The 19,275-nt window shown below is 32.8% G+C and overlaps 1 protein-coding gene across 1 annotated transcript in view; it reads left to right on the top strand.

Annotated features, from left to right (window-relative positions):
* The window catches only part of LOC148618495 (serine/threonine-protein kinase SMG1-like), a 110,034-nt gene that overhangs the window by 18,919 nt on the left and 71,840 nt on the right, over positions 1–19,275 (top strand). Inside the window, exons 10-27 of the mRNA XM_088577510.1 lie at positions 1,406–1,478; positions 1,784–1,935; positions 3,407–3,508; positions 3,715–3,791; positions 4,742–4,934; positions 5,409–5,539; positions 5,958–6,110; positions 7,167–7,276; positions 7,526–7,622; positions 9,870–9,971; positions 10,190–10,375; positions 10,692–10,791; positions 10,954–11,149; positions 13,216–13,334; positions 13,917–14,081; positions 14,356–14,510; positions 15,548–15,743; positions 17,744–17,883. Coding sequence (XP_088433636.1) covers positions 1,406–1,478; positions 1,784–1,935; positions 3,407–3,508; positions 3,715–3,791; positions 4,742–4,934; positions 5,409–5,539; positions 5,958–6,110; positions 7,167–7,276; positions 7,526–7,622; positions 9,870–9,971; positions 10,190–10,375; positions 10,692–10,791; positions 10,954–11,149; positions 13,216–13,334; positions 13,917–14,081; positions 14,356–14,510; positions 15,548–15,743; positions 17,744–17,883 — 2,447 coding nt within the window. The remainder of the gene's footprint in view (positions 1–1,405; positions 1,479–1,783; positions 1,936–3,406; positions 3,509–3,714; positions 3,792–4,741; positions 4,935–5,408; positions 5,540–5,957; positions 6,111–7,166; positions 7,277–7,525; positions 7,623–9,869; positions 9,972–10,189; positions 10,376–10,691; positions 10,792–10,953; positions 11,150–13,215; positions 13,335–13,916; positions 14,082–14,355; positions 14,511–15,547; positions 15,744–17,743; positions 17,884–19,275) is intronic.

The raw sequence follows: 19,275 nt of genomic DNA, 5'->3' as shown, positions 1-19,275 counted from the left end.
TGATCTTCACGATCAGTCATACCAAAGTCTCCAGAGATCAAAGTTGTCAAGACGACTCCATATAGGAGTTATTGCCCTTGTCAGATAACTCTTTTTTAGAGTTATTGCCCTTGAAAGGCAAAAATTTAACAAGGTGAGCGATTGAGGCTCCTGGGAGCTTTTTATTTGGTATTAACATTGATTCAGTCATAGGGTCTTAATTTAGAAATTAAAACACTATATTTAAAAGCAGTTTTTGACATGATATTGGATGTGTCTGTATTGTATGTCTATAATGTACCGTGATTCTCAACCTGGCATGGGAAGAATTGTAATTGATTTTACATACTATGCAGACATAAATTTTTGTAGGTTTAAACTGGTCTGGAACTGGCATGTCAGTTAAATGCTAGTTTGTACATATCCAGTTTCTTTATTTCTGTTGTAACAAGGGACTCCGATCTTTTTGAACTGATTTTTAGATGTTTTTAATTGTATAATATTTTTTGTACAGTGGCCAGTGATCACACCAAAGCACTTTAACCCCCACCACATTCTCTGCGCCTGTCCCAAGTCAGGAATTTCTCTGTCTTGATTGGTTTTCACCTTTAATTTATTTTCCATATAACTTGAGTATATAGGGCAACTCTTTCACTGTACCTGTGTATAATGATGTTTTTGAGCCAGCTGTAGCCTACCCTGTGGTGTAAGGGTTTGGTCATTGTTGAATGAAGATTGATGGGTGCTCATTACAGTGGGATTGTTTTCTGTTTGGCATCTACACCATACCTTTTCTTGTTATACGTCTTTGATTTGTCTCATTTTGCCAGATTCTTACAAAGTGTTACACTAACTGATATTATGGTAATGTATACTGTTACACCATATATATCGGTATCATCTTTTAAATTATTGATTGTCAGCAATTCTGCATTAGACATGAGGAGTACTTCAACTTATTTGCACATCTGAAGTATTGTGCATTAATCAAATTATTTAAAACTGTTCAGAAGTGTCTTTTTCAAATTACCAAAGGTTGATAGCTTATTTGTTTAAATACATACTTATTTTTATGTAATTGTTTTTCTGCAACTGGCTTAATGAGGAATGCATTTATAACAGTTTTACTTCCTTAAGCACTATCCCTTGGTGCCTCTTGGAAATAAATGATAGGATGAATCTCAATACTAATCATCTTATAAGCACCTCCTGAATAACAATGTGTAGTTTCTCTTCTCCCCTGGACCGTCGTCCTACTGTTCACATCACTTGCTATAATGATATAATTCTACATGATTGCACAAAGAAACTCATTTTGTATGTCTTGATACATGTATCTGTTGTTTTGTCTTGTACACATTCACCAAATCAAGTTCTCTTAATTTAGAGAAATTTCTTCTTCATTATGAAAATATTGATTTTACAGATTTTAGAGAGAATTGTAAAAAGTGTTGATTTAACAGTGAAGCATTATTTCTCTGAGTACCTTCTGATATCAGGTAAGTTCTACCGTAAGGTTGCATTGATTCTACTTTCTATAAGTAGTTAGCATGGAGGTATTTTTATTAATTTATGTTATCAGGTCATGCTGCAAAAGGAGAATAATTGTGTGCTGAATATGTCATGTTATGTATTCAAGACTGGCTTCTGAAACATATGTTTAATAAAATGGATCTTCCCAATTAAGTTTATGAGTTATCTACTTCAAGCACACAAAAACACTTTACTATGTAATTGAGCTATTCATTATGTTTTAAAAAAAAATTGTTTTGGTTTTGTTTTACTGTAATCGATTTATTTTCAGCTCACAAGTGTATAAAGCTGATATTGTCACAGTTAGGAGAGTTGGGATTGCACTGTATGGAGACTGTTCTGCCATACATACTTATCCAAACATGTTCAGTCAAACTGCTCTCTAATCAGTATCTTGTGTCACTGTTGTCACTAACCAAAAAGGTATGTATTAATTTTAAAGGTGTGTTGGTCTCTGAATTGGATACTTTTTTCATCTACCATTGTCTTCATGTCTGATTGCCTATATTATTATTTGAACAGTTGAAAATCTTTTTTCATTATTACCATAAATGTATAATACATGTACCATATTTTCCTGTCTATAAGACGATATTTTTTTCTGCAAAGTGTCAGCCTTGACTTGTCGTCCACTTTGACTTATGTAAGGATTTTTCAAGAAAAAAATATTCATCTACAATGCATTTCATTAGATTTGTTTAGTTAACTTTTGGTCGCTTAATTTAATTCAAAAATAATTTGGGGTAAACTGCGTTCAACAAAAGCCGTCACTCAAACAGTGAAACTGGTGGTCGAACTCGAAGATTATTGATTATTGCCGCTATCCTTTATGAATGAATATGACAATGTTAATAAAAACTTTGGAACTTGCAAACCATTTAAATGTATAAGATGAATAAACAAACTCTAGGAAATATGTTAACAAAACACTTTTTTGACTGAAAAGACATTATCGAGTGTTTCAGAGTTATTAGTCCTTTAATAAGCAAATTTATACCCATTTACGGTTTGTTGTAACACATTTGCACATGGCTTAAATTATAATCAGTTGTGTTATCTAAATGGCTAATTGCAATCAAATTTACAGATAATAATTATTTTTTATTGTATTTTGTAATACCAGATAATCTTGTTTATTATGACCAATTCATCAAACAAATTTCCCGCTTATTTCACACATGGGTGCCCACATTTGACATATTAATGATTTTGTACACCTGATGATCTAAGGCTTCAGAGTGATTGACATGCCATTCAATACAAATAATTTCACTCATGGACAAACACAAATATTAAATTTAATTCAGAAATATTATACAAAGTGACACCGCTGGAATAATATGCTGTCAAAAACAAACTGCTCTGCATGGATCTCTGCTGATACCTATGATATAAATGCACATGTCTGACCCTAGACTTATCTGCCGAATTTGACTTATCTATGTTTTTTTCGTCGATTCTGGTCAAAATTAGGCAATTCGACTTATAGTCCGGAAAATATGGTATGTGTTTGCTAGATTGGGATGTGGATTATGCACTATTTTACATGACAATGTAATTCCAAGGAAAAGTGAAAATTGCTTTCATTACCATAAAATTTTATATCAGTCAAGTCTTATTGGACAATTAGTTTAGTTTATGTTGACCAAGTGGAGTATAATTGACATTTTCATTCGATAGTCTGCCTTTTCATTGCTGTCATAGCAATCTGCCATTTTTGTTTACTGCGGAAGAGGAGTTTTGTTTTTGTTTTTTTTTTCTTCTTGCATTGATTTTGATACAGAAAACTTAAGTTTTTTCAGCTGAATTAAAAATGGATTCAATGTTTTTTTGGACTATTTTGTAAATAAACTCTTCAATGGTAAATAGATTGTATTTCTATTATTGTTTTTAGGTGATAGAATGTTTTGGAACCAACTTGCCTGTCAGTTTTGTCTCCCAGTTGTTGGCTCCCTCTACAATGTTACATCACACAAGGTTCTCTCATAGTGAAAAGGTAAACTTCATCCATCTTAGTACATTTGAATAGTTCAGTGTTAATTTGATAATGGAACTGTAATTGTTTTTCACATACCCTGCCACATGAAGTGACCAGGTATTATGTGAAAACCTTAGGGAAAATAATTACCCCAGTATGACGATTCAATTCTGTCTATTGGAAATTATAATGACATTCTTGAAAGTATTTTGTTGTTGTTGCAGGTTTTACAGTTGACAGTGAACATCTATCATGAACTGATGGCTCTCAAGAGTGTTCCTTTACTGGAAGAAGCATACAAGTAAGGAGTAAACAACAGCTTACAAAATGTCCTCTGATCAAGTCTGCTTTGCTTGGCATCCATCGTTGTTAACAATTATTCAAAACTCTTTTCCTCTCACACTACTTGACCAATTAGAGCCAATCTTGGTATGAATGTTTCTTGAGGTATCCTGCATAGAACTGTTGTTTGGATTTTTGATCCATTAAAAAAAAACATGGCCAATGTTATTAATAATAAAACAAAGGGTCAGACAGAAGTTTTTTGCATATATCTCTGTAACTTAAGTTTAGCCAAATTTTGACATGGAGGAAAAAGTGTTCAATATAATGAGATCTATCTGTATTAAAATTTTCGTTTTGATCTTTTAAGCCATATTGGAGTTATTTCCCTTTTTCAACGTTTTTTTGCTCATTTTAATGATTTTTCTTTAAAAAATCATCTATTCTGAAATTACTTGACCAATTTGAACTTAATTTAGTAAGAGTGTTTCTCAGGGTATTCTGCATAGATCTGTCATGGGGATTTTTGATCGTCCAAAAACAATGGCCACTGTTGTTAAAAATAGAACGTAGGGGTCAATTTCTTACATCTCCAAAACCATTAGTTTTTACCCAAATTCTTTCAATTGTCGAAAAGATCCTTATTATTAGGCCTACAAAATTCTGTGTAGGATCGAAGTTGTTGGATGACTCCTTGTTAGAGTTGTTGCCCTTGAAAGGCGATATTGGAATTAGGTGAGCATTTCAGGTTCCTTGGAGGATCTTGTTTTAATTAGAAATTGTAAGGGTGATTAAAATACGAAGTTCATTTTACCTTCTGGTATTACTTTTTTTTTTAAATGAACATGAAGACATAAAAATGAAGTGTATATTTCTGGTGAACAAAATTTATTTTACTTATATTCTGAAAATTGTATAGCTGTTTCATCAAGTTAAAAATGTAAAAAGCTTTTCTCAACCTTTTACCAGATTTGTAGTTGGAGACCTTCAGAGGGCATACAATATCTTACTACATGAAGCGGATGCAGAGAAACAGATATGTGTTATACCAGCTAATCCTTTTGACCAAGAAAACTACCGTATTAAACAGGCAGAAGCTGTTTGTATCTTCAATCTTTGTGCCCTGGCAGAAATCTGTAACACAAAAACTAATCTCATTGCAGTAAGTATGTTGGCAGCATGTTATTGTGAATGGTGAAAATATCATATGTAGCCTGACTGATTACTTCAGCATGAATAGTCAATAATACATAGTTAATTTTATAGACAGCTTATTTTATAGAACATAAATGTCTCATGATATGTTTTTTTTTCTCAAATAGTACTTAAATAATGATATCAGTACATGAAAGTGCTATGAACTTACCAATGTCCACTGTTGCTAATTTTCTTGATATCTGTGAACATATTCTCAGGTATCAATTTTGGTAGTTTCAAAAAATTACTCTTTTTAAAGTGTTAAAATCATGTCTACAGTATCTCCTCGTTGAAGTTATCATCTGATATAGACTTTACTTTATATTGTTTACAGAATGGCTGTTTGATTTATTGAATAAATTTGACAGTACACGTTTGTAAAGCTTTGAGCTGTACAATTTGTTTTTTTCTATAGAGAAAAACAATGTTTATCTTTTAGATGTGGGCACTCTCACCAAGTTTGTTCAACTTGATAAGTCAACACTTCAACCTTGTTGAAGAGATTATATGTGAAATGTTCCCCTCAGTACATTATGCTATGTTGAACACCCTGTATTCACACTGTACAAGGTAAGGAATAGTTCTTTTTTTTTTGCTACAACATTTCAGTATTTTGAATTATTGTAATACATGCAGTATTCTAAGATTTTGAGTTTGGTTTTAAACAACTGAAATTTGAACTCAGGTATACTTGTCACTTTACAAACATAAGGGTTGTTGTTGAGCTGTCTACTAAAATTCCTTTTATTGAAAGCCATGATTAGTGACCAATAGTTTATGAACATTACTGTTTTAATGCTTTCATATTTTTTAGTTATATTATGTAGACATGGTCATTTCATATTGAGTAGTCATCTGACCCAGAAAGACTTTCAGTTTGTTGATATTTTGGGGTATACTTTGTAGATCTGGACATTTCATATCCAGCAGCCATGTCACCCAGAAAGACACTAAGTTTTTTTTTATATTTTTGTGTTATATTTTGTAGACATGGACATTTTATATCCAGTAGTTATCTCACCCAGAGTAATCTTCAGGAAGGTTCAGTGATGGCCAATGCCACAACCAGTGGAAACTTCTCTCAGATTGTTAATTTATTGTCAACTCAATTGGCCAATCCATCAGTTTCTTATGATAGCAGGTAAGCTAATTTTACCCAGTCTCAATCTGCAAATCCTTCCCCATATTAGCACCACATGAAGACAACGTATTTCTGATACAGTTTCAGCCTTTTATACCTGGTCCTTGTTTTAGAAATACCTGGTCAATGCTTGAGTTATCATTCTTTCCAGTTTCCACTCAAAACAAATATGATGACTTAACAGTTTGCTGACCTGACAGCAGACCAGATTGAAAAGAAAGTAGACATGTGGTTACAGAATTTACTGTGGTCAGTAGGTTTTATGTTACTTGAGTTTATGGGAGCAACTCTTTCACTGTACCTGTGTATTATGTTTTGGGGCCAGCTGCAGCCTGCCTTGTGGTGTGAGGGTTTCCTTGTCATTCATTCAAGACTGTTGGGTGGCCTTAGGCTGACAGTTCCATCCCCATGGAGTTGTTGCCTCTTTGATATATTCACCATACCTATTCTCGTCATATTTATAAACATAAACCTTGCTACTTACTTGAGTAAATTCTGTACCCAGTCACTAAATGACTATGTAACTCATAATTGCCTTACAAAGTTTAGGGTAGGAGTATGTAGGAATCACCCTTTCTGCCTATCTATCTGTACTTCCAACTGTCCAGGTCGGGTTAAAAATGTAAATGTGACTTTGCCTTAATTGTGCATTGGATTTAAAAAAAATATTAGATGGTTAGGCATTATATGCAGATCTGCATGAAGAACAACAATATTTGTCCATTGCCTGCTAAGGGAGATAATCCAACATGAGAGTTTTATATGTTTAAACCTTGGTAAGTAGAACTCAAGGGATTTTGATGAAATTTGATAAGAAAATTAGGCATTATATGGAAATGTTTATGAGTTAAGGTAATGAATGATAGGTCACTGCAAGGGGAGATTATCCAACTGAAAGATTGAACAAAATTTTAAATCAGTAGTACAGGAAATTTTCTATTATTAGCTTGCTCTCAATATTTCATGATATATTTTACTTTCACTTCATGTCTTTTTTCCAATATAACTTCTAGCTGTGAGTTTCTGTAATGTTTTCATATTGATGTTCATTTTCAGGTGTTTGAGTTTAAAGTGGGTTTCAGATATAATATCAAACCTGCAGACCTCTGCTTTCATGTTTAGTGGAAAAGATTTTGAAAGTCTGATTAGAAATATAGTTCAGCTAGGTATGTGAATTACATATTCAAGGAGTTTTGTATGGTTAATATATTATGATAGAAATAGCGTTTCGTTCTTTGAGTCGCATAACTTTATAGTAACTCGTGTGTCTAGAATAATCATTAAAAAATTTCAGGTTGCAATCTTTACTTGTTGGAAGATTTTAAGAAAATAGACGTTAGTTGAGTAATAAATGAACAACTGTTACTTTGAATTGATACATGTAAATGCTAAACATGTATGTTACTTTGTATTAGGTCATCAACATGACTACAACACAACTATAACTGTGTGTCAGACATTACAGAACATCTTCAAGATCACAAAGAAGTTATCCCTATCTGTTATTCAAAGGTAGGAGCATTTCTCATCAAACATCACATGGTAATCTACCTTTCAGTTCACTTTAATAGATGACACAAAAGATTTTTTTATGTCCATGCAGTGTCCTAGGCATATATCTTTTATGCCCATGCAGTGTCCTAGGCATATATCTTTTATGTCCATGCAGTATCCTTTGCATATATCTTTTATGTCCATGCAGTATCCTAGGCATATATCTTTTATGTCCATGCAGTATCCTAGGCATATATCTTTTATGTCCATGCAGTGTCCTAGGCATATAGTTCTATTGTTCTGTGACACTTTTACTGACTTTTTTTATGCTAGCTGATATTAATATTAATATAAATTTACATGTCCTTCTTTCTAGGGCTCCTTTTCAATTTTAAGTTTGGATTTTTCATTTTTGGGTTACTGGACTTTATTCATACAAAAATGTAGAAGTTCCCTGTTTTTGAATTAAAGCTAAAAAAATCTTGCTGCAATGTCCATTAAATTTTGTTGAATTGTTTATTTACACGAATGTAAGGTCCCTTTCAATTTTTATAAATTTTTGATTTTAAGATTAAAAGTGATAGGATTTTATTCATAAAAAAAGAGGGGTGCCATTTTTAGCTCACCTTGCCAACGGCCAGGTGAGCTATTGCCATCACTTGACATCCGTCGTCCGTCATCGTCGTCATCCGTTAACAATTTTTCAAAAATCTTCTCAGAGCTACAGGAACTACAGAGCAGAATTATATGAAACTTTGCACATGTGTTCCTTAGGGTATATTGCACAAAAGTTATGTTTAAATTATTGATCCATCAAAAAACATGGCTACTGTTACTAAAAATAAAACATAGCGCTCAGACTGTAGTTTTTCACATATATCTCAAAAATCATAAGGTTTAGCCAAATTCTGTTGGATTAAAAGTGTTCAGCATGATGAGATCTATCTGTGGTCAAACTTTCATTTAAATCTACATAGCTATTTAGGAGTTGTTTCCCTTTTTTTGACATTTTTTTTTTTTTTTGTTATTTTTAATGTATTTCTTTCAAAAACTTCTCCTCTGACACAAATTGGCCAATTAGAACCAAACTTGGTATCAATGTTCCTTGGAATATCTTGCATGAAATATGTGTTTAGATTATTGATCCGTGAAAAAACATGGCCGCTGTTACTAGAAAACATAGGGGTCAGACTGTAGTTTTCACATATATCACCAAAACCATAAGGTTTAGCCAAATTCTGATATGGTGGTAAAAGTGTTCAGCATGATGAGATCTATCTTTGGTCAAATTTTCATTTTAATCTATCTAGCCATTTAGGAGTTATCTCCCTTTTTTGATGTTTTTTTTTGCTATTTTTAAAGTATCTCTTTCAAAAATCTTCTCCTCTGACACTACTTGACCAATAGGAACCAAACTTAGTATGAATGTTCCTTGGGGTATCTTGCACTAAAGTTATGTTTAGATTTTTGATCTGTCAAAAAACATGGCTGCCATTACTAAAAATTGAACATAGGGGGTCAGACTGCAGTTTTTCACATATATTTCCAAAATCATAAGGTTTAGCCAACTTCTGACTAGATTAAAGTATTCAGCATGATGAGGTCTAATGATTTTAATCTCAATTTCATTTCTTTCCTTTACATGATCTTTTCTTCCAGTTACCTACTAGATATTCTTATCAGTTCATACCTTTATTTCAACTGATGACATCCTTGCGCTCATTTTTTTCTGAAACATAATGGTCTGCGAAGACATTGTTTTGTACCCTGTAGATGTAGATGTAGATTTGACTGTAACTCAGAAGTACTTTCCAGTACCTAATTAGACATACTTCCACAAATTGCCATGAAATTGTGAATTGTTTATTTTCCATGATTTAAGCTTCATTTAGTTTTCTATTTGTCTTACTGTCAAGATTTGGGGTATATAGAAATCAAATGGTTTGTTTGTTTTATAATTGTTAATGCAAGTATTTAAGTTGTTTGACCACTTCCTTTCTGGTGAAAATTTTTATCTGTGACAATCTGTTAATCACAATCAAAACTCAGATCTGCATTATGTTGTTGCAACACTTTTCCCAACTGTTCTAAGGACTTATATAGGTGCACTCCGTGAAGTATTTCATCGGTAAATAAGTGTATTTTGATGTGTAATATCTCAAGTTTAGTTCCTGCTGTCCTCTGATTAGCTTACCTGGACCAATGGTTCGGAGGCAATTGGAGGAGTTTTCACCTTTATTAACTGCCTTTTTTGCTTTTTTTTAGTTGCCTGAAGCTGAGTGTATATAAATTAACAGACAGTAATGAGATGGTCCGAAGAGCTTACTTTGATTTGCTGAAAGCTTTACCTATTGATGTAACATTAAGGTTTGTAAAAAAACAGTAGTATAAATCATCATATATGGTTTACTTTGCAATTCATCTTGTGATTAGGAGCAATGCTTTAAAATAAAGGTTCAATTAATGCTTTAAAGTTTGATAGAGTTTATCCCTAAATGCTCTTCAATTATGTTATCAGTGTAATGACTATCTTAAACATCAGGAAATTGCAATCTTAGGTTGGATTAATTGTAAAACTGTTGTAGGTGCCACAATCTTCTCCATCTCTGTGATGATGACGACCAGTCAATCAGTATCCAGGAGAGTGCAGAGGGGGTTACAGCTGCCTGGTTAGCCAAGCGTAACGTCATAAACAAGATACCCAATATGTCATTCCATTCCCACAGCTTCAAACAGGTTATGGCTTTCCTTCTACAGAAAACTCCACCAAAGTAAGTTTCAATCTTCAAGGTTCACAAATGGAAGCAGATAAAAATTGGTACTCTGTATTGATGTTGGCATGTACAGTATGTTGTACTTAGTAATTTGAACAAGTAACTATGAAGTAGTATATTTCTTCAATGAAGAGGGAGACTTAATATAATTTTGTCAAGTAATCTCTAGGAATAAGAAGGTTTTTTTCTTCTTAAATTTGTAAAAATATGAAAATGAACATAGTATGATATAATTTACTCCTACTCTATGATAGTTATACTTTGACAGTCAGTATGGTAGTTGGAATTGATAGATTATATTATATATTGACAGTCAGTCGGGTAGTTGGAATTGGTTGGAAGCAATGTTCTACTCCTGTCAGCATGAGAACAAAGATATAAGGAAAGAAGAGGCCTTCAAAATCTCTGACTTTGTAAGTAATTTGTTCAAGGGTAGACAATTTTAGTCCTGATATGTCAGTGGTTAAGTTGTTATTATAAATGTTAAATGTCTTTCTTGATTTACAAATGAATAGAAATACAGGTTTTATTCTGTAGCCTGATATAAAATGATCTGTAAATACATGTAATTGTAGGTTGATAGTAATCAGGCAGTACTGTGGTTCTGGGCAACTTGGGAGACAGCTCAATACTGTGTATTAAATAGATTAAGGACACCACTGGGCAAGGCACAGGATACATTTACGTCTATAGAAGGAGTGCTGAAATCTCTTGCAGCAGACTCGCTGCATCATAATGGTGATAACTCTAGATCTAAGGATGATGGCAAGGGTAAATTTATTGTAATAAGGAAAACAAGATTAAATCTCAGTAGATAAAAAAGATATATATCGTGAGCATCACATAGATGTTCAGTCAAGCTGGTATAGGTATCAGACAGGCCCGCTGAAATGGGTCAGGGAAGTAAATTCGAAGTGAAAGTAGCCTTTAAATGTATTTAAAATTAAAATATGTAGTTCAAAAACAAAGGAAAAATAAAAAAAATTCATACAGTATCTAGTTCTGGTACGCTGAATTATTTTTATATAGATGGAAAATTGTTTACCTACCCAATCTAGTGCCTTATAGCTAGCGTCTCTGATTTTTCAGATGTATGAAAAATGTATAAGTGCGATGCCCAGTTAATTATAGACTGTGCCTACTTCATATTATACAGCGGAAGGGAGCTAAATAATGGAGGCACACTTCTTATCCATTCAGAATTTAGTGGAAGTCAGAACTCCCACGAAGTCCTGTATGGATAGCCAATATTAATTGATGTCTCTAATACGCTCCCAAAGTAAGCGTTTATGGTTGTATTATCAACTTGGTTCTGTATACTTATGGCAAGAAAAAGCATCAATATCTGGTTTGTAGCTGCATTTTCAGGAGCTAAAAAACAGCATAATGGCGGCTTCATTTGCGTATACTTGTGTATATGCGATTGAGAGCCAATTCAGTCTCTGAACATATTTGCTAGTTTTGATAATTAAATACAAATAGAATCATAGCTTTTCCAAGGTAGGGTTGGCCTCATAGTCTGCAGTATGGCACCCAGATGTTTATGAAAATTATGTAATCAGTATTACCCATAATTCTTGAGTCATAAAAATTGTGACACGAAAATGAACCAAAACGAAACAAAAATAATGAATTGAATTGTTATAATTAAACTATACTATATGAAACAGAATGAAGAAAAAAACTAAATGCAACAAAAGAAATATTTATAGACGTTTCGCAAATTATAAGAACCATAATGTTAATTAGTGGTGGACAATTCGACCTAAAGACATTTCGGACCCTGACCACCAATAATTCCTTATGAATGCCAGACATTTCAGCCAATAGACATATCAGACCATGACAATCAGTATAATGCTTTAGGACAAATATACAAAATTTGCCATACTTGTAGGTTATAAGTAAAAAATATCAAATCAGAGCTGGCAAAAATTATCAAAGTTGTTTTTACTTAATGTTTCTTCGAGAGCGTTAAAGGGTTTCACCTTCATCATATTAAGTTAAGAATATCTTACTATTCAGACAAAATTCTTTCAACATACTGAATAATTATCTACCTACTGCCATGATTCTGCAAAATATCCGTAATTTCCTTTGACAATATTACATCAATCTACTGTGACATTGCTAATAAAAAGAATAACACCAGTTTTGAACATCTCCATAGAAGATCACAGTTTTAGGCAATCATGCTCATTGTGACATTTTCTGTCTTGACTTCAAAATTCTTTTATTCTGTACACATCAACTGTCAGGGTCTATGCCATAAGCCCTCCAAAACAAAAGACCCCCTTCCCAATCTTTTTTTAAATTTTATTTCTCTTTTTTCTTGTGTGTTTGAATGATACATATTTTTTTTTTTTTTTATTTTCTTTCTTTTTTCCTCCTTTTATAATTGGTATATTGATTTTTTGTCACCAGAATCATTTGAAGTTTCATCTATGAATTGAAAAAAGCTGTCATAAATGCACTTTGTAAAAAAGAGATTTTTTTTATATGTTAGCTTTCTAAAGAGTGTGAAAAAACTGTATCGAAAGATATGGAAAACAATAGCATATGGTTTTATGATATAATGTACAGAAAACATTCCATATTGTCCTAATTAGTATCTTAACAAAAATAATGATAAAAATGACTGAGTTGACTTCTGTTGAAATGAAAACAAAACATTAAATGTTAAATACCTCCTGATTGACTTTGATTTCAAAGTAATTAAAGTTTGTTATCATAGTTAAATAATCCATTATGAACATTAAGAAATTTTTTAAATCTCAAATTTTATAAATTTAGTATTTTTATTAATAATTTTGTCTTATATTTTGTTTCTGTTGTAGGAAAGCATAGTAATGAACAGTTGCGTATACACATTCTATTACTGTTCATGGAACATCTTGAGAAATTACTGTATAATGCATATGAGGGCTGTACTATTGCTATGCCTATGTCTCCGAAGGTAATATATAGTTCAGTGATTCACAGAGAGAATATGAGTAATGAATGGTTATAAACACTTGAAGTATTAAGTTATTCAAATGACTGTTATTGTGAGTGCTTTTTTTTTAATGTAATTAAAGTAATACTGAATATTTTGTGAACAATACATTGTTTACATTACGTCTACAGACAGCACAATAAAACATTTAATGAAGTAGTAAGTACAACTTGCCTGTCTTTCTGTCCAATAGTTTTTGTCAGCTAAATTCCTCTTTAACTGCTCTATAGATTATGGTGATTTTTTTATATAATGGTTAGGCATTATATGTAGATGTACATGTTGTCTGATGGCAGCAGAGGGAGATAATCCAACTTCAGGGTTTTACATGATACTCATCCCAATTTGCTGATGAATTTCTTTTGAAAGATAATGTATCATATGTTTAGATGCATGAATAAAAAATATTGGTTTGGGTCACTGCAAATTGCAAATTTAGATAATCCAACTTAGGAGCTGAACATGATGAAGTCAACTACTAGTGAAGATTGCTTACAATGTTTTTTGTTATGTATGAAAACTAAAAATACATTTACCTTGTAGGCTGTGAGGACATTCTTCAGAGTAAACAAAGGTACATGTCTAGAGTGGTTGTCAAGGATCAGAAGTCACATAATAAAGATAGCATTGCATAGTGGACTTCCTGCACTTGCAGTTAGACATGCTCATGAGCTGCTTAGGGATATGAAGGAGAATGGCTTGGTTCAGGCAAGTTTTCTATTGTTTTATGATAAAGTCATTTAATTAACTATTCAAAACTTTAAACCTTTTGATGTAAGAAACATGTATGACTTAATGTATCCTTTATTATCCTTGTGTGCTTTATGATGGAAGGTTATAATAATGTTAACTGTCTGTCAGTCTGTTCATTTTTTAGAATAAAATTTATCATAAATTCTTCTTTGAACCGTAAGCTGAAGAAAAACGTTCAACCTGACATTTCTTACATGTATCATTATACCTGCATTTTTTTTAATTACAGAGTTCAGAATTTGAGCAGACAGTGCTGTATCTTGTAAAAGGCTTGCTTGCTCTGAGAGAAGGGGATGCTTTGACTGGTGTGTACAGCTGGTGTAAAGATGTCATGGGTAAAAAGTTGATGTGGATAAAAGCTGCAGTTGAGAAAGCATCCGGAAGGTGGGTTTTAAGGGCATTTATTCGGGGTGATTTTTTTTCTGCTCTTTTGTGGAATTCCGCTATTACAAATCCACATTTTAGCATTACGATTCTTTTTTTACTGTATATTTACTTCTGATTTTGCCAATTTCCACTTTGTTTGTAGACCATGTAAGATCATCCCTGATTAGCATGCTGCAAGTTCTATTGAAGGAAAATGCTATTGTCAGAATTTGTAAAAACCGTAGGGTTGAGCTTCTGATGTGATGTAAATGTGTTTAAATGGAGGGAAAAAATTGTCAAATATATGTAGGTATTTGTCCTCTACCATCTTTAGCCAAAGGGGACTTTAGATTTGCACACTGTCCGTCCATCTGTGGCTTGCAGATATTGAGCTGATTTTTGGTATGTGAGTCTACTTGATGAGTTACAGATCATGTTTACATTTCGTTCCGCTTTGCTGATTTTTTCCAAAGTTACCAACTTTCAGTTGTACATGCTATACCAAAATTTCAGTTTTAAAGAAAACCTGTTAACATTATCTCATTGTGACAGTATGTTGACATAACAAAAGTTATAAAAAAAACAATTAATCCCCAGTTACTCACATTTTTGCCATTCATAATCATGTTATTTTAAAAAGAATTTTCCACTTGAAGTCGAATTCCTCAGTCCTTTCCTATTTCATAATATTACATACATTTAGTCATCAAACATGTTGTAATTATGTGACCTTTTTTTTGTATTTTGTGACAGCCTCCAGAAGAGTTTCATTGAGTGTTCATCCATCTGTTGCCTGGTGCATTTTGTAGTGGTGACACAAAAATGATCATTTTTATAATTTCTTATTATTATACAACATATGAAAGCAACACAAAAAATAATATTAACAAATACACCATTATATTGACATATTGAACAGGCAAGACTTATCCCTGTGATAACAGTTAATGTAATTTAATTGTAATCTTTCATCAGCTATTTGAAAAATGGTTAAAGAATTTTTCTAAGAATTTGGTAAATCAAGTTTTTTGTCAGGTTTTAATCTTTTCATACAGATATGAGAATGCAGGAAAAGAGTTTAAGAATTCCATAAAGACTTTGCTGAACCCAGATGACATGGAAGTAGATGATAAACCTGATGTTGCTGTACCAACTAAAATCACTGGTATACTGAGTAAACACAGTACTACTACACCTATACACCAAGAATCACATCTGCCTGTGTCAAGGCTCAGGCTGGTTGTTAACCAGGTAAGGTTACCTACAAGGCTCAGATGGGTTGTTAACCAGATAAGGTTACCTACAAGGCTCAGATAGGTTGTTAACCAGGTAAGGTTACCCACAAGGCTCAGATTGGTTGTTAACCAGGTAAGGTTATCTACAAGGCTCAGATTGGTTGTTAACCAGGTAAGGTTACGTGCAAGGCTCAGATTGGTAGTAAACCTTGTATTGTTACCTGCAAGGCTCATATTGGTTGTTGAATAGGTATTGTTATCTGTAAGGCTCAGATTGGTTGTTTACCAGGTATTGTAACTCACAAGGCTCAAATTGGTTCTTTACCTGGTATTGTTACCTTCAAGTCTCAGATTGGTTGTTAATCAGGTATTGTTACCTACGAGACTCAGATTGGTTGTTAACCAGGTATTGTTACCTACAAGGCTCAGATTTGTTGTTAACCAGTTATGATTACGTAATTGGCTCATATTGGTTGTTAACCAGGTATGGTTACCTGCATGGCTTAGATTGGTTCTTAACCTGGTGATGTTACCTGCAAGGCTCAGATTGGTTGTTAATAAGGTATTGTTACATACAAGGCTCTGATTGGTTGTTAACCTATGAAGGTTTCTGATTATTTGTTGATTGCATTGTCTTACTTAGATTTGTCATTATTGTGTTGTTTAGCCCTGAATAAATTGGTCTACTAAACATATTAGAGTCTGTCATGATTAGTTACAGATTGAGTTTAAGTTTTACTCAAAACCACATGTGGGGGCATCATTTGTGTCTCACAGACACAATAACACATCTGACAAAGTGCTTTTTACAATTATGAGTTATGATATAGCTGTATGAAGGTTAAATGCGGGGGCATCACTTTATCTAGTTTTTCACTTAATTCCTTTTATATATTATTACCATATTTTTCAGACCTCAAGTCAATATTTTTTTCAGGAAAGTGTCAGCCTCGACTTATATAAGGATTATTCAAGAAAAAAATGTACAATGTAATTCATTAGATTTGTTTAGTTCACTTTTGATTGCTTTAATTCAAAATTTTTGGTAAACTGCAATCAACGAAAGCCAACACTCAAACAGTCAAACTGGCAATTGAATTGGAATATTATTGATCATTGCCGCTATCCTTTATGAATGAATACAACAATCTTAGTGAAAACTTTGAAACCGTTAAAATATATAAACGAACTCTAGAGGATTCCGTTAATTAAACCCTTTTTAACTGGAAATATATTATCGAGTGTTCTGGAGTTATTAGTCCTTTAATATACAAATTTATACCCATTTACGGTATGTCGTAACACATTCGCACGAGACTCAAATTATAATTAGTTAAGGTGTTATCTAAATGGCTAATTGCAACCAAATTTGCAGGTAACAATTATTTTTTATTGTATTTCGTAATACCAGGTAATATTTACTAATTACCGCTCTTAATTATGACCAATTCATCAAACAAATTTCCCGCTTATTTCACACATGGGTGCCCACATTTGACATATTAATGATTTTGTACACCTGATGATCTAAGGCTTCAGAGTGATTGACATGCCATTCAATACAAATGATTGAACTTGCAGATAATGTACACTTTTAACAAAAACACAATGATTAATTTAATTGAGAAATATTAGCTTAGTAACATCGCTGGAATAATATGGTGTTGAAAACAAACTGCTAAACTCGGATCTCTGTTGACACCTACAATATAAATGCACACGTCTGACCCTCAACTTTCTGCCGAATTAGACTTATCTATGTTTTTTTTTGTCAATTTTGGTCAAAATAAGGCAATTTGACTTATAATCCACATCGACTTATAGTCCAGAAAATACAGTTAAGAGGGGAAATATTACTTCATCACATATAAGTTTTTTGTTTTTGTTTTTGTTTTATAGATATTGACCTGTCAAAATTCTTTGTGACAGGAACCCCAGAATCCTCAAAGTACATACAGAAAGATTTCACCACATTAAGTGAGTGGTTAATGACCAATGATTTGTGCTGTATTTCAGGTATTAGATTGTTACCAGAGTTTGGGTGATTGGCAGTCTGTTATAGAGTGGCAGGAGTCAGTTGTAGAATATAGACAAGATTCATCACTGACATCTCTACAATCTGCTTTCCATACAGATATGGATCCTAACTATGTGAAGTAAGATTCCTATCGAAATCTTCTGTATTATTTTACCCTCCCCCAAAATCAAAGATTGGGGGTAGATAGGAATCACTGGTCTGTCTGTCTGTCCACCTTTCTTGTAAGTGCAATTCCTAAACTGCTTGAGTCAAAGGACACCAAAGGGAGATAATCCTATTTCAAGATATTATTAACCACCTCCCAGTCAAATGGTCACCCGCTTAAGTAGTACCAAAAACATACTGAACCTAGAAATATGCATTATAAGTGTATTATTTGTGTGTATTCTGATCAAAAGTAGTCAAAATAATGCTTAGAATGTATTCTTTAATATCATATTTGTAATTTATACAAAAGTGTATGAATATTGTTTACATGTGTGAGTAATTTGCCTCCAAGCTGTCAGTTAGCAGAAAAGGTAAAAACATTGATTTCAGTATTTTTTATTCAAGTAAATTTTGTGAAGAATTTCTTCGGTCATCATACCATTAAAGTAATGATTTTGAAAGCCTTATTTTCTAAGCTTTGCAATGGTATGCAACTTTAAGGTGTCATTTGTCCTAGGAATTCACAGTGAAACATTGAAAATGACTTGTTTAACATGTAAAGTAATTGAAACATTAGAAGTGGTTAGTGAGACCAAAGGTGATTACATATAAAACTTAGCGCAACTCTTCCAAGTCTGCTTGTGGAATTTTGATGAAATTTTATATGAAAGTTAGGCATCATAAGTAAATGTGCATGAAGGATTATAACTTCTGTCAGGAGGAGTTGAAAAGGAGATAATTAAACTTGATTTTTATGTTGAAGTCCATGCTGAAGCTGGGGTATTCTCTTTGTGAGTTTGCTCGCAGTATTTTTAATTAATGACAAATATGATACCTCCTCTTGTAGGAGAGGTCTATATATGGTCTGCAATCACCTTGTCTCTTTCTTTGTAATTTTTTTACGCTGCTTTTTCATCTCAATGGCCAAATTTTGTAATATGACTGTGACGTCATAAACCTATTTAATGGTGTACTCCTTGAATTTTTATAATAAAATTGAATTATAAGGAATGGGTGGTATATTTTTTTTTCGTTTATTTGAAATAACCTGAATGCCTGTAGTACAAACTTGAAAATAAGCACACTTAATAACCTGCATAGCAATTCACATAGCAGGTTATTTCATGTGCACAATGTGATTGTTATTAGACTTTCACCTGTTTTTTGTACAATATTTTTGTGAAAGTGACTCCTTTGTAACCACTGGACAAATTTCATTCCAATTTTGCAGGGTTGTAAAATGCACACCTCCATTTTATTTTGGATAATTTTATGGAAGTCATTTGACTTCGACTATTTTTTTTGTACATACTACACTAATAGGAACACTTTGTGAACACAACTCCACAGAAACCTCTCAAAA

The sequence above is a fragment of the Perna viridis genome, chromosome 4, assembly GCF_037379345.1.
Source record: "Perna viridis isolate PV_CMFRI_1.1 ecotype Kerala chromosome 4, ASM3737934v1, whole genome shotgun sequence".
NCBI classification, from domain to species: domain Eukaryota; kingdom Metazoa; phylum Mollusca; class Bivalvia; order Mytilida; family Mytilidae; genus Perna; species Perna viridis.
Note: the sequence above shows the minus strand (reverse complement) of the source record. Positions and strands in the feature narration are given on the sequence as shown.